The sequence below is a fragment of the Rhinoraja longicauda genome, chromosome 16 (genome assembly GCF_053455715.1).
Source record: "Rhinoraja longicauda isolate Sanriku21f chromosome 16, sRhiLon1.1, whole genome shotgun sequence".
In the NCBI taxonomy this organism is placed as follows: domain Eukaryota; kingdom Metazoa; phylum Chordata; class Chondrichthyes; order Rajiformes; family Arhynchobatidae; genus Rhinoraja; species Rhinoraja longicauda.
In genome coordinates this window covers 40,109,812-40,125,796 of record NC_135968.1, presented here as the reverse complement: position 1 = coordinate 40,125,796, position 15,985 = coordinate 40,109,812, and the positions used below count along the sequence as shown (strand labels likewise).

The window sequence follows — 15,985 nt, the reverse complement described above, 5'->3', positions numbered from 1 at the left end:
CATTTACTTTCCTGAAAGACCACAAAACGACCTCTTACATGGCAGCAGAGGGAGATATGGTGGTGAAGGCAACGTACTGGATGCCTGCCAAGACACAGAATAAAAGTGGACAGAGAGAAGAAAAAGAGATGGCCCAGCTTTGTAAAATATTGGTTAGGCCATACCCATTGTACATTTCTGATCGCCACACTCGGAAGGACACGAGGAGAAACTGCTTAAGGTAAGGCATTGTTTCCTTGCATCTGAATAGGCTGAGGGGAACCTGATAGAGGTATGTAGAATTATAAGGAACACTAGATTGTATGAAAGATTTCCCTTCAGCAAAAAGTGCATAGGTTTGTATGAAGAAGGGATCCAAAGAAGAACTATTGCCACCCAGAGGGTGGTTGCAATCTGGAGTGCACTGCCTAAAGGGTTAGCAGAGTCAGAGATTTCCACAACATTTAAATATCTAGATAAGTACTTGAAGTGTCAAGGCTTAGAAGATTATAGAGCAAGTGCTGGAAAACAGGATTAGTATAGATAAGAATTTAAGGTTGTCATTTACAAAGTTGGCCAAAGAGATTAATTGTGCAGCACAGAAGGAATTGGAATGGGTCCTCCATGAATTTAGTTTAAAATTTGTACACAGTATTCCCACCTCTCAACAAGTTTTTGTACAAAAATCAAAAGAAAACCAAAAGCATAACTGGGATACCAGGCCTCAGGGCAACTATGTAACCTTGCATTGTTTAGGAATGACAAGAAATACTCCAATTCCAAGACACCAAATTTCAAACAAACCAAGGACTACTTAATCATTCTCACTTGCATTATAGTCAAGAGTGTTTAATTGTCATATGCACTGAAGAGAGAACAGCGAAATGTTTACTTACAGCATAACAGGCATATTAACAGCACTCATAGATAACAAAAAATTAAAACAGTATTATTGCAAAAGCCCAAAAGTGTAAAGTGTAAGCAAGACAGTTCGTAGTTCATAATGTAGTAAGTATTTCTCATGTTCAATAAGACTGGTAGTTTTTGGGAAGAGTCAGTTCTTGAACCTGGAGGTTACGGTTTTCAGACTCCTGTACTTTCTCCCCTTTTGCAGGAGTGAAATGAGAGCGCAGCCAGGATGGTGCAAGTTCTTGATGATGCTGGCTGCCTTTATGAGGCAGCGCCTCCTCTCGGAGCCTTTGATGGTGGAGAGGTCAGTAGCTGTGATGGCCCGTGCAATGTCCACCACTTTTTGTGATCTCCTTCATTCCTGGGAGTTCCTGTATACAAAACAGGCCATGATGCAACCAGTCAATATGCCCTTGACCCGTACACCCGATTTATTGCAAGATTGAAACAAAAATCTGAAAACTTAATTTGCACCTTAGCTTGTATTACAACTATGAGCATGGAATTTTATTAAATAACGAGGCTCTGAGCCAACCTTAATGAGTATGCCACTGTCAAAGAGATCAGCGAGTGTCAAGGAATGCATACCAACTACAGGAGTGTTCCCCATGGTAGTATTTCATAATGACTACCATCCAGTGACTCAAATATGAACCATAATGAAGTGCTTTAAGGTTGGTCATGTCACACCAACCTCCCAGACAGCCTAGATTCACTGCAGTTTGCTTACTGTCACAAGAAGTCTACAGTAGACACCATATCCCTGGTCCTACATACATCCCCGAAACATCTGAATAACAAGTATACCTATGTCAGACTATTTTGTGCACACTACAGTGTAGCTCCTTCAACACGATAATCCTGACCAAATTCATCTCCAAGCTCCTGGCATTAGGAGCCAATACCTCCACTCCGGCAATGGATTTTGATTTCTTGACCAATAGACCACAACCAGCAGGATTGATGCCAAAACATTTTCCATAATTCTCAACAATGGAGCCCAGCAAGGATGTGCTCTTAGTCCTTTACTATACTCCCTACACCCTCATGACTGTGCGGTCAAATTCTGCTCCCACTCCATTTACAAATTTACACATGACACCACTGTGGTGGGTCAGATCTTGAACAATGATGAGACCAAGTGCAGGAAAGAGATAGAGCTTGGTAACATGATGTCAAGACATCTACCTCTTCCTCAATGTCAGCAATATGAAGGAGCTGGTTACTGACATCAGGAAATGAGATGTATATATCCCAGTCAGCATAGATGGCGCTGACGTCGAGAGCCTCAAATTCCTAGGCATACATATTGCCGACAGTGTGCGCTGAAATGCCTCCCTTTCTTGAGAAGGCCAAATTCGGAAGTCTCCAACGACTCTTACCAATTTCTAAAGATGCAACCTAGAAAGCAAAGTTTTCCATTGCATCTCAATACACATGACAATAATAAATCAAACCAGATCTCAATCCACAGATATGTAAAAACTCCCTGCAAGTCTGCATGGAAAATGGGTTTTAGAATACCAATAAAACTTGATGCCAGCCAAGCAGAGTTTGCATTTGAAGAATGCCATATGGCTTTTAAAACCCTATCATAGACTACTAACCATTGCCATTTGTAGTCACAACACTAGTCGCTGGGGAGATGCTGGTTTAGTGAAGACTGAAGATTAAGAGGAAGCTGGATTGAAAAAAAACAGTTTTGCAAATTCATGAAGGAAATCCAGTCTCTCAAGAAAATGATTAAGATGAAATCTGTACTAGTTAACATTTGTTCTTTAATTTAGTTGCATGGTGAAGATTGAAATATCAATTTTAAATGGCTGAAAACACTAATAAAAAACAAACGTAAAATTAACAACTTTAAAAATTGAAGGCTGACATATGTGTCAAGGTTTATAGTACTCAAGGCCATCATTCTGCCTGCAAGTTACTCTTTGCCAAATTAATTCAAAAGTAAATCTATCCACCTTCCTCATCCTGCAGCCAAATATCTGACCTTTGATTCTTTCTAAAAAAAGTCATGGAATTTAAAAGGGCCAATACATGCCTCTGACGAGCAGCGAGTATTGGTCTCTCACTGTTAATTTTGAAGCTACATTCTTATCACCAGACATTTCCATCCAGCCCCCTCCCCCACCAATCTAGTTGCAAAAATGTTATTCCACAAGCTACTTTTGTTAGTCTCTGATCTTTTAATTATAATGTTCATCCCCTTGCATCATTTTGTGAAGTCGCCTCTATCCCTTTTGTGATAAAATTATGCACAATATTTGAACTGCAGCACAAATGAAGTTTAGTACAAATGTATTATTGCTCCAATCACACCCCCAAACACTCGATTTAAACAACAAACCCCCCCGAAAGTATCTTATGGAATAACATTTATCCACAGACACAACCAGAATTAAGTTAACTAAAGATATGGTTAAAGGGACCAGTAAAGTGCATCTGTTCCTTTTCAATTGGCAGATACACTCCAAATATAGGCATATTTTTATAGTACAGAAAGGAGACTTCTTTCTGCACTCCAAAAAAAAAGATTTACAAAAGCACATTGAAGGCAAGGCCTACGAGAAACTTTACAGGACAACTTTTGCAAAACCTCCTGTGTCAGTTATTCATCGCAAGTCACAAAGTGACACGTCACATGAATAAAAATTTGCAGCATTAGTTCAATGCATCCAGATGGTAAAACTTTTGATTAACAGTCATAATTTGAACTAAAAATCTGGTTTAGCAATGGTGCCAAGAAACAATTTAACAATATGGAGCAGTGTTCTTTTCATTAACAACTGTTACTTACCAACAATAAAAATATTACTGTCTCCACATTTCACCCACTCACCCCACTCCTGCCCCCACCCCAAAAGAAGCCCAGTGAATAGGAATAGCTTTTTCTAAAAAGTACTGAGAAAGTTGAAGCATTGTTAAGTTTAAGGATGAATTATCTTGTACTGCAAAAGCATCCTGATGTTAAAACACTGACCAGACGTTTTCATTGCAACATAATCAAAGCCTATTTAAAGAGATCATTCTAAATATAGACAGAACATTACGGCTATTCAAGGCCGTATCCGCTACAAATCACTGAACAAATGCTGCAAAGCACAAAACATAGAGAATGTTGTAACAGAGGAACACCGTCCATTTAGTTCAAAAACTTAAGAATGCTTTCAAAATTATTTGCAGCTGAAGTGATTTTTTTTTAAAGACCATCAGATATTTCATTGCCAGGTTCAGTTTGAGATTTGTGACCACTAATCGCTGCGCCATTTCAAAATCATGGCATTTAAACCCATTAAAACCAAAACCAAGTAGAAATCTTGGGTATTACAAGCAGCAAATTTATAAAATAAGAGAAATTTAAGTAAAATAATCTTAATATTGCACAGGGAATTATCAAAATATTAACAAAAGACGAGTAAGTCAGTGAATTAATCAAAATGAGAACATAGGTTTTCATTCTTGCTGATCCTGGATGTTGTTCATTGCATTAGCATAAAATGAGATGAAATGCAACATTAAAAAAACAGAAGTTTAATTACAGTAAATCCTTTGGATGACATTACTGCACCAGTTTAAAAGTATTAAAAGCATGAGGCATAAGCCAAATTAATTGCATTAACAAGTCTGAAAATCATATCACTTCACACAACCTGAAAGCCCTATAAATATATTCCATGAAATATATTTATTCAAGTTTACTTTGACTTCCAATTATATGCAAAATGCGATGGCCCATATAATGGTGACTCTTGACCATGGCAATATCTCCATGCAGTGAGTGCCAGGAACATGACATTTTCTATAAACTCTGTCCCGCTGAATGCACATAGGTCATCAACAACAAATTAAGACTGTACAAAATACCATATCAAGAAAGTTAATATTGGAAAAGCAGCTGAAAATGGAAAAACTTAATTGGATAAGGAAAATAATTGGCTGAGAAATTAATACCAAGAAAGAGTTCACGAATCATTCAATGCAAAACTAAAAGCCATCACCAGTCTCAAGGTTGGGGGAAAAAAGTCCCCAAATTGCACATTAGCTGTAGGTATAAGCGAATACTTTGGAACAATTCAACAAAGATAGCAAACAACTTTCAGAATTAAAACTGAATTAAAAATGAGCAGCTAAAAGGAAATGAACAGGAATATACCTAACTGGAGGAGTAATAGCAAAGCATTTTTAGCTTTGATAAGCAGTGGAGAACCACTTTACATTTAACAGGACACGCAAAAGACACCTTATAGTACACTGAAAATGGATTCAATATGAACAGAATGAGAGATGTTTAATTTGCATCAGTCTTCACTCCTGCTGCAATTACTCAACCACCTACATTGGACTTAATTGTAGATAATTATGTCTTGAGTTTTGGGCAGAATGAAAAAACATTGAAAGCTGCCGTCTAGAAAGCAACCTGAACACCTGAACTGGGAAGACAGGACACGTTTTGCAAATCCTTGACAATGCCTTTAACAGTTCACTAGATCCATGATTGCTCTCTTGAGAAGGACGATCAAAACAAGGGAAACAAGTCAGATTCAGAAAGTTGAAAAGGTCCTATAGGTTGGACATTTGGCATTAGCCAAGTTTGGCAGGACCAAAAAATATTTTATCAATTGATCATAAAGATGAAGAGGCAGATGCACAGAAATGCCATGAAGCCTAATGAATTTGCCAGAATCTACCTACCTAATGAGCAACTAAACAACAGTACAGTGCTCTCACAAACAGCAGAGCAATAATCCCCAAATGCTCTTGCAACATAATTTTAAGTGGAAACCTTTTAACGTCATCAAATGTTTTGCCAAGGAAGAAAACACAGAATTACACATCTTTTGACATTTTCTACGGTTTGCTTCATAAACGTCACATACTACTCAACCAGGAGTCTGCCAGTTTTATATTGTAGTTAGAACTGCAACTTTTAGCTACATTCACTTTTCAACTCTTGATATTGGGACTTTTGATCCTGTCAGCAACAGGAAGCCACAACATTATGACCTGATGAGCCAAAACATTATGACCACCTGCCTAACATGCTGTTGGTCCTCAGTGTGCAGCCCCATACGCAGCAGGATGCGATGCACTGTGTATTGTGACACATTCCTCCCGTGACCACCATTAACATTTTCTGTGACTTATGCCACAGTAGACCTTCTGTTGGTTCAGACCAGACAGGATAGCCTTCGTTGCCCTCGCGCATCGATGAGCCTTGGGCACCCAACACCCTGTCGCCTATTTGTGGTTTGTCCCTCCTCGGACCACTGTCGGTAGGTACTCACCACTGCTAATCGGGAGCAACCCACAAGCCTTGCTGTTTCAGAGATGCTCTGACCCAGTCGTCTGACCAGAACAATTTGGCCCTTGTCAAAGTCGCTCAGGTCTTTACTCCTGCCCATTTCCCCTGCAACCAACACATCAACTTCAAGAACTGACTGTTCACTTGCTGCCTAATATATCCCACCTCTTGACAGGTGCCTTTGTAACAAGATAATCAATGTTATTCACTTCGCCCGTTAGTGGTCATACTGTTTTGGCTGATCGGTGTAGATTTGACTTAATAGATGAAAATTTATGCATAGTTCATTTGCAATGCCGATGGCAAAAACTCTAAGATAAGCATCTACATCATTTGTATTTTCTACCTCTATCGAATGAAAATAAAAATAACCATGAAATTAAATACTGAACTTCAAAGCAGTTGAATTGAAGGCTCTCTCCCACTGAGAGAGCCTGTGTCCACTGATAACCACCCACAAACGCTGCAGAAAAAGGTGACCTATAGAATAAGCACCCAGTAACATCCAATGCACAAATATGAAAACTAATTGTGTCCCATCCCAAACTAATACAATGTATTTTAGAGGATAGGCAAAATAACTGGAAATATTAACATTGCTTCCTGTCTTAACCCCGTCTAAGTGAGAAAAATGGTTACAAATATCAGCCCAACAGCTGACCATGCCTGGTTTGAACGGATCTGATATTTGGTCCAACCATCCTAAGAAATTACTTTGCTGCTGGCAGGGAGATGGTATCTAATCACAATGCTTCATATATAATTCTCTGGGGCAAGCTTCAAAAATCCTTTGCGAGCATTTTACCACATAATTGATTACCCAATGTCCGAGTCAGAAACATACCATTCTATACTTCTCTCCATACTGCTGAATTTTCAGAGTCGATTTAAGTGATAGTTACACAGCGAACAAATCCCCTGGAGTCGGCCATCTTACTTCTGATTTTTTTTTAATCATACGTGCAATAAACTTGAAGTAGTCAGTTTTAACATCACTCACCTGCTTTGGCTCAGTTAACTTTCATATTGCGAAAGAAGAGATCGGATTTCAGGTGTCAGGTGATCAGCGGCCTTGGCAGCTTCTGTAATCGCCCTACGGTACACTCCTTTCTTCTTTCTGTTAAACCTCAACTTAAAATACTCCAAAAATGGAGAGACCTTTGATACAGAAAGCAGCGACGTTGTAGGTGATCCAAACCAAGACACTCTGGCTTCCTGCCACAATGGTGTTCCATTTTCCTTCTTGTTAACACTAATGCCAAGAATGCACGCAGGCCACCAAGGAAAGCCATGAATTTTCCCCCATACAATATCTCCGACAGATATTGTCCTGCCTTCAGTTGTTACACATTTTGTGACAGTTTTGGTATGAAGTCTCACAGTTAAGGGTGGCACAGTCTTTTCTTCTTTGGAAGAAGATGACACAGATGCATCATCTCCAGGTGCAAAATCACATATTTCTGGTGAAGTTATTTCTGAACTAGAAGACTTTGATTCATCTAGACTATCATTACTACAGACCGATAAACTTGATGAATCTGCTCTTTTTTTCCTATAACTTAAATATACAGTCAGATCACCTTGATCCTTGCTTCGACGACTCCTTTTGTACCTCCATTGGTCCTCCTCTCCAGAACTCCCTGATGTCTCTATTGAACTTTTTCCTGTAGATTCTTCAGAATGAAGTGTACTACTATCTGATCTCCTTGTAGGTAACACACCGCCATTTAGATTATCTACAAGCTCAGCCTTATAAATTGCAACATTGTCCCCGTTATTGAGGCGATGAGGTTTTAATCGAATTCTGGGTGGTGGGATGTCTGCCATGGAATGCAAAGGCCTAGTGAGTTTTAACTTTGGAATGGTTCCAGATGGACTAGAAAATGACTTTTCTGGAAGAACCTCCATTTCATCACCATTTGCATTCTTGTCCTGGTCCACACTTTCATTTTGCATTAATCGTTTAGGACAAAAGGGCTCAACTGAGCCATGTACCCGTGAGGGAATTTTCACAACCTTCCCTTTACCTTGAGGAGTGCTATATGATATTTTAATCACTGGGCTTCGATGCACCATCTCAGTAGAACATTGTTCATCTTTCTTTTCCTTTTTTACTTTCCTATTTTCACAGCACATGATCTCAGGTTTCCTCTTTTCATTTTCCTGCACACTAGTTTTTTTGTCATTCTTATTATTGTGCCTATCTTTGTCATCCTCATCCTCCTCCTCCTCCTCCTCCCGATTTAGTGTGTTTTTGCATTTTTCGCACAGCACCTGCCTAGGTCGCAATCTAATGGTGCTCATTATAAGCTTACCAGGATCGCGATTCCTTGACAGACGTCTTTTTGTGCGTTTGATTGTCCGAGGCGGTGGCTGCGGAACCCACTGATTGTAAGTCTGTCTCAATACCAAAGGTTGTGGCAGAGGTACACCTTCACAATAAGGTGGCAAACAAGGCACAGTTTTTGGTAATGGCTGATGAGGCGAGACTTCTTCTTGGTTTGACATCCGGGTTTGACAGCCCTGTTCCAAGTTGCAGGGCTGAGACTCAGTTTGACAGATGGACGACTGTTCTTTCCCATCAAGGGCTTCACTGGTGCATAATTCTGCAGGAAACTGGTTTGGCAGCAAACCACATAATCCTGACCTGGCGGACACAAGTATTCAAGAAACAAAGAGTTAACGGTCACACTGACTCAGAACAAATGCAAATGTACACTCTGTTGCATTACTTACACAGCCGTGAAAAAATGCCCACCTTAAGTGGTTGCAGTTTTAAACGGTATCTAATTATAAAGACTTGTGCAGATTATAATTAGAATGCCAGATTCCATGGAACCTTGTCACTGCAGATGGCTTTTTCTTGAGTCCTAATTTCCTAAGTTTACCTTAATGGTTCCAATTTTTATTTTCAGTTGGAGAGGTTAAAGCAAAGCAGAACTAGAAACATTTGCAGCGCAGAAGTTTTAATTAAAAGTTATGATGGCATTTTAATTATTTACATCATTCAACATTGTATGTTTAAATATATTTCCAAAGTGGACATTTCTCAGTTAAACATGGCTAATCAGTATATTCAGAGAACAAACTGCGGACTAAGAGTACCTACAATGCCTTCTTAAAACTTCCCTACAATGTCTCCAGCAAACAATGAGGAAGCCAAAAGTGCACAAGCAACAGATCACATTTGCAAATACATTATTTCAAAGTCCTGTTTGTGACAGTTAAAAATTTAGTTAGTTTATTCCATTTCATTGGCATAGAAACATAGAAAATAGGTGCAGGAGTAGGCCATTCGGCCCTTCGAGCCTGCACCACCATTCAATATGATCATGGCTGATCATCCAGCTCAGTAACCTGCACCTGCCTTCTCTCCATACCCCCTGATCCCTTTAGCCACAAGGGCCACATCTAACTCCCTCTTAAATATAGCCAATGAACTGGCCTCAACTACCTTCTGTGGCAGAGAATTCCACAGACTCACCACTCTCTGTGTGAAGAAAAGTTTTCTCATCTCGGTCCTAAAAGACTTCCCCCTTATCCTTAAGCTGTGACCCCTGGTTCTGGACTTCCCCAACATCGGGAACAATCTTCCCGCATCTAGCCTCTCCAACCCCTTAAGAATTTTATATGTTTCTATAAGATCCCCCCTCAGTCTTCTAAATTCCAGCGAGTATAAGCCTAGTCCATCCAGTCTTTCTTCATATGAAAGTCCTGCCATCCCAGGGATCAATCTGGTGAACCTTGTCTGTACTCCCTCTAAGGCTAGAATGTCTTTCCTCAGATTAGGAGACCAAAACTGGCATAAATAATTTAACATTGCATATCAAAAAACCATTCTTCAAATCTACTAAATCAAATGTAAAAATTGTCAGGTAACTGGCTAGAAGTGAACTAAGTCCTGATTAATCCCTGCAAAACAAAAAACATCTGGTTATTATGGGACAAGGGGGAGATTTTAAGCAACTTCAGTGTAAGCTACTCTTCTGGGAAGGATGGGTGCGGGGGGGGGGGGGGTGGTCAGGGGGGAAGAGAGTGAGAAACACTTTGAATCTCCTTTTTTTCCCTCAACCACAATTTTAATCTTGATCCAATATTAATTCCAATGGAGAACTGCTTTCCAGAAAAATCTAGGCATGTGTTTGTCTGTGCAAGGATAGACACTTGGCATTTATTGGCAGCACAGTATCTTGGCAATGACCTCCACCAACAAATAAAGGTACTGAAACCTGTTTATTTTAATGCATAACAACTTATTTCCCTGTTGCCGCACTAGACAACATCAGCCCTGCACAAATTGACATACAACCTAGGACCTGCATTTCATTTTAATGGCATCGACTCACCGGGGAAAAGGGTTGCAACTATATTGCACCTGCTCCACGGCAAATTAAAGCTATAGGTTTGATTCTGTGGATTTTATCCAGGCCTTGATTATTTCCCTTGTTTTTAAAAAGGAAGTTGCAAGAAGATGCCTGGTACAGAACAGTCATCTTCAACAGTGTGAAGCAGAATGCAATGGAGGCAATTACCACCTAATTTCACAAAGATAGGCACAAAATGCTGGAGTAATTCAGTGGGACAGGCAGCATCTCTGGAGAGAAGAAATGGGTGACGTTTCAGGTCACGAAATGGCACCCATTCCTTCTCTCCAGAGATGCTGCCTGTCCTGCTAAAAACGTAAATTATCACAGACAATGAAGAGGAGCAGGTTGTCAACACCTCTTGAGCATCTAATCACGCATGGCTATCCATGCACAAGTTGGAACAGAACATTCAGCCAATGAGAACAAAATTCCAATCAAGATTTTACTACAAAAAAAACAAGCTAGAGAACATTTATCTTATGACTCCCAGTGTGATTTTAGGTTAGGGTAATCCTGACACTCCAATTAAAGCACATCATTTGAATTCAAAGTAATAATATGGTGAACCAGGGATCCTTAATGCAAAATGAAAAATGCACTAAGCACACATAGATATCTATAAAGGGGAGCAGGGTCAACATCCTTTGCATGACAATTTACACAGCTGTTAAAATTGTAGTATATCAACTGCTTCAAGAAATTTAGTGTTTTGAATGGGAGGTGTGGTGTGATTTTTATAGAGAAACAAATTTAGTGCTCAGCACCCCAAATTGCTAAACAGGCACCACCAACATACCAAAAATAATTTTGGGAGATAAAACAATATTGCAATGTGCATTTATTTCTTCTCTTCTTCCCCTCCCAACACAAATGGTTCTCGACTGGATGGCATCTAAAATATGGGATCCAACGTGCCAATTAACACGATGCCCATTCAGAATGGTGGTATTTGATAGCACATAATAGTTCAACTTATTACGGACCAGGTCACATTGGGGGCAGCACTGAGAATAATTCATCCCTCAAATTGTGCAAAGCAGGGTCACACCACAGTCACAGATTGTGTGTTTGATCTGACGCCAGTTGCCTTGTGCTGGAGGGGGCTTGGACAGTGCTTGTTTGCAGAGCGGCTTCAAACTCAAGTTGTTGGGACCATTTGAATTTCTTTTAAAAAAAAAAAAAAAAAAAAAAGAAAAAGGTGTGTGTTTTTTTTTCTCTCTCTTAAGCTAAAGGTGAGACTTACCTCTTGGCCATGTCTATCAGGATGCCGGTGAAGCTGCTCCCTCCGACGTTGGTGGACACCACCAAGGTGCCGCTGACGACGTGCTCCACGGTGACGGTGAGCTGGGAGCCGGTGAGCTGGGCGTCGGGTCGTAGCCCCGCTGCGGCTGCGGGCGGCGGTGTTGGGCTGAGCGCCGCCATCTTGTTGGCGGGGCAACGCCGGGGGGTGGGCGGCGGGGAAGGGGGGGGGGTGACGCAGTGGGGAGCGAGTGAACGGACGTACGTGCGTACGCGTCCCCGGGGGGAGGCTACGTGCTACGTGCCCGTGCCCGCCCGTCAATCACAGCCCCCCGGCCCGGGCCCGGAGCGCGAGCGCCCGGCGCATGCGTCCCATCAACAGAGGATTCACATGGGAGACGAGCAAAATGCACCCACCCTTCCTTCCACTCCCTGCAAACTAAAGCAGAATATATATATTTTTTTATTTTATTTAAAAAGCAAATAAACACAACACACTCCACAACTATATATATATATATGCAACTAAATCCTCACTTCCCTCGCGCGTGCGACCGAGTTGAGATTAAACACAACTTGATCTCCCTCCTTCGCATCCCATTTGCAGCATTAAAATATAATCTCATCCATGCAGAACTTTAGAGAGAATTGGGGGGATGCGCTTAATTAGGATTCAATCATGCCCGCTTTGTCTTCATTATATGGAAATCTAATGCACTGGCCTTAGCAGCTGCCAGTATTTGACTATGGTGCCTTATTTCAATTCTAAATTACAATTAATATTCCAGGATCTTTATTTTTTTTTAAATTCCAGATATCAACAAAAGTGGTCTATGTTGCATTAGCTACACCAGGCCTACGAAATAGTGTAAGGTTAAACAATTGTGCAGGCAACTACCAACGTGATTTAAAGTGAACCACGTAGATCCCTTCCTAAGCAGAAATGCAGAGTACATACAGCCTTCTGCATTTTGTTCAACCCATTTAACATAATTAAGCTTAAAATAAAGTAACGACGCTTAATGCAGGACAATAGCCTAATGCATCATCCCCGTTGGCCTACGAAGCACGTAAACCGTCATCTTAATTAACAAGAAACTTTACAGATCCAGATATTTATATTTCTTCAATGAAACCAAGGCTGGATATAAAAGAGATTTTCTTTTCAAAAGACACATCAAAACATAGTTTAAAGCATCTCCCTATTTAAAAAAAATAGAGCAATAAATAATACCTGAGAATGCACCGACTGAATACTACACGTAGACGGTTTCCTGAAAGTACACCATTTGAAGTCTTTAAAGGTTCCAGAGCCCAAACGCCCCACAGTGGCCCTAATGAGCAAGATGATGAACACAGCGATGCAAAGGATGGATTGCGGAAGCGCTCGACAGCGTCCCCTTGCGGGTCGATTATACGCGTCTCAATATTGTCAGCTACTTGCTTAACACTGTAAGTGAATCCATTCATCAGTGCCTTTATGCTGTTTAAGAAAATAACTGCAGATGCTGGTACAAATCGAAGGTATTTATTCACAAAATGCTGGAGTAACTCAGCGGGTCAGGCAGCATCTCAGGAGAGAAGGAATGGGTGACGTTTCGGGTCGAGACCCTTCTTCAGACTATAAGAAAATAACTGCAGATGCTGGTACAAATCAAAGGTATTTATTCACAAAATGCTGGAGTAACTCAGCAGGTCAGGCAGCATCTCAGGAGAGTGACGTTTCGGGTCGAGACCCTTCTTCAGACTGATATGTTGACATATCCGGACCAAACTCAGATCCTGGGGGGACAGGGCTTTCTCCATCGCTGCTCCCACCCTATGGAACTCACTACCCCAAACCGTCAGAGACTCCTCCTCACTCACCACATTCAAAACATCATTGAAGTCTCACCTGTTCAGTACTGCCTTCAACCACTGAAGGTCACCTCACCTTCTGTCTCATTTCTCTGTTCGTTTACTTATTTATCTATTTATGCACTTCCCTATGTTCTTTAAAACCCTGTAAAGCGTCTTTGAGTGTATGAAAAGCGCTATATAAATGTAATGCATTATTATTATTATTATTCCTTGAGATATTCCTTGCATTTTATTCCCCTGACCAGTCTGAAGAAGGGTCTCGACCCGAAACGTCACCCATTCCTTCTCTCCTGAGATGCTGCCTGACCTGCTGAGTTAATCCAACATTTTGTGAAATAAATACCTCCTTTATGCTGTTTTCTCATTTCGACGCAAGCAACATTTTTCTTAAAATTGTGAACCTTTGTTTTTACTCTCTTTGGAAAGTTTACAATTTTCAGAAAAAATTAATAATCATTTTGCTCATTAGAGGCCACTGTTGGGCATTTGGTTCTGGAACCTTCTAAGACATTCAGACTTTGCTTTCCCTTCCTGATCCTCCAAAGGATTTGCTCTTGCTCTCTCCTAATAGCGCCCTCAAATTGTCTTCAGCTTCAATCGACCACCCTTGCCACCTCTGTCACACCTGCCACGAAACAACTCTTTCCCCTTCCTTATCCCTCTCGGAACAGCCTTTTCCATCACAACACACCCTCCCCTTTCCAGCGCGTCAAACTGAAATGCAACACTTTTACCTTCTCTGCAATGGGCCTAAAACTCTTCTTTGATGCTCACAGCGTTATCTCCTCCTTCATATTAGAGAGAGCAATGGTGGAGAAAGTGACTACTTTGTGACACACCAACATTCCTTTTGCAAGTGTGACTCTGAGCTTCTGGTCACCAGGTGCCTTAATCTCCATTCCCACCTCAGCCTCCGCACTCCCAACACCCACATGCAGAAATATCATATTTTGATTCAGCACATTGCTATCTTTGGATTGACGACTGAGATCAGCAATTTTCGTATGCTCTCCCATTATATTCCTTCCATTTTTACTTGTCTTTCCATTGCAAACAATTACTCTTTCCAAACACTCCACCCTTTTAGAGTCATCCAATTATTATTTTCTCCTGCCATCACCACTGCCCTTCCAATCCCTCTCACCCCCAGTCCTGCATTCCTTGAACTCTTCGTATTCTTACTTTCACAGATGGATGCAAAACTGAGACATATTTGCATAGCCTTGCCACTTGCATCGGACTTATTGTGCAATGGATATTTAATTAAAGGTTTGTGGCTCTGCTGAAATGTACACAAAACCAAAATGTGTACAAAACCAATATAGCATGAGCTTATTCTTTGGTTCATGTTTCTTGGTTCATTGGTATATATATTTTTCTCATTTTTGGACAGGATTTTTATTCCCCTGACACTTTCCTTGCCACCCAGTACAAAACTCCCTGACATTGCATCAACAGCAGTATAAAATTCAAAATACATTAGCAACGTGGTTTTCAACATCATAAGATCATAAGTGATAGGAGCAGAATGAGACCATTCGGCCCATCAAGTTTACTCCGCCATTCAATCATGGCTGATCTATCTCTCCCTCCTAACCCCATTCTCCTGCCTTCTCCCCATAGCCTCTGACACCCATACTAATCAAGAATCTTTCTATCTCTGCCATTAATATATCCACTGACTTGGCCTCCACAGCCTTCTGTGGCAAATAAATCCACAGATTCACCACCCTCTGACTAAAGAAATCCCTCCTCATCTTCTTCGTAAAAGAACGTCCTTTAATTCTGAGGCGATTACCTCTAGTCCTAGACCAGACTAAACTAAACTAGTCGAGTCCTAGACTAGACTAAACATGCTCTCCACATCCACTCTATCAAGCCTTTCATTTGATTCTGTGAAAAGGTTATTGATTTAAAGTACTGGTAGTTTTTCTGTCTTCAGAGATGCCGCCTGACCTGGTGGAGATTTCCAGCATTTTCTGTGAGTTCAGAATTGTAGCATCTGCATTTGTTCTTGGTTTTAAAGGTCTTATTTACTGATAGAACCATCAAGTTTTAGTAAGATGTGAAGATGGTGGCAACATGCCTTTTTAAGCCTCTGCGGTATTTCTATTGAAAATATCATATCATATCATATCATATATATACAGCCGGAAACAGGCCTTTTCGGCCCACCAAGTCCGTGCCGCCCAGCGATCCCCGTACATTAACACTATCCTACACCCACTAGGGACAATTTTTACATTTACCCAGCCAATTAACCTACATACCTGTACGTCTTTGGAGTGTGGGAGGAAACCGAAGATCTCGGAGAAAACCC

At 40.8% G+C, this 15,985-nt stretch overlaps 2 protein-coding genes across 5 annotated transcripts in view; both read right to left on the bottom strand.

Annotated features, from left to right (window-relative positions):
* The window catches only part of pwwp2b (PWWP domain containing 2B), a 30,135-nt gene extending 18,087 nt beyond the window's left edge, over positions 1 to 12,048 (bottom strand). For 2 of the 4 annotated variants that reach the window (XR_013548318.1, XM_078413678.1), the window contains exons 1-2: positions 11,810 to 12,048; positions 7,200 to 8,846 (exon numbers count right to left, since the gene is read on the bottom strand). Coding sequence is in view for 3 of the 4 variants with exons in the window: in XM_078413678.1 (XP_078269804.1) it covers positions 7,214 to 8,846; positions 11,810 to 11,988 (1,812 nt within the window). In the remaining variant the exon portion in view is untranslated. Of the gene's footprint in view, positions 1 to 1,200; positions 1,260 to 7,199; positions 8,847 to 11,809 lie in introns of those variants that run through there. The other 2 variants (XM_078413679.1, XM_078413680.1) reach the window with 2 other exon arrangements.
* Positions 12,042 to 15,985, bottom strand: part of LOC144601493 (leucine-rich repeat-containing protein 27-like) — an 89,098-nt gene continuing 85,154 nt past the window's right edge. The window contains exon 10 of the mRNA XM_078413682.1: positions 12,042 to 12,244. Coding sequence (XP_078269808.1) covers positions 12,128 to 12,244 — 117 coding nt within the window. The 3' untranslated portion in view covers positions 12,042 to 12,127. The remainder of the gene's footprint in view (positions 12,245 to 15,985) is intronic.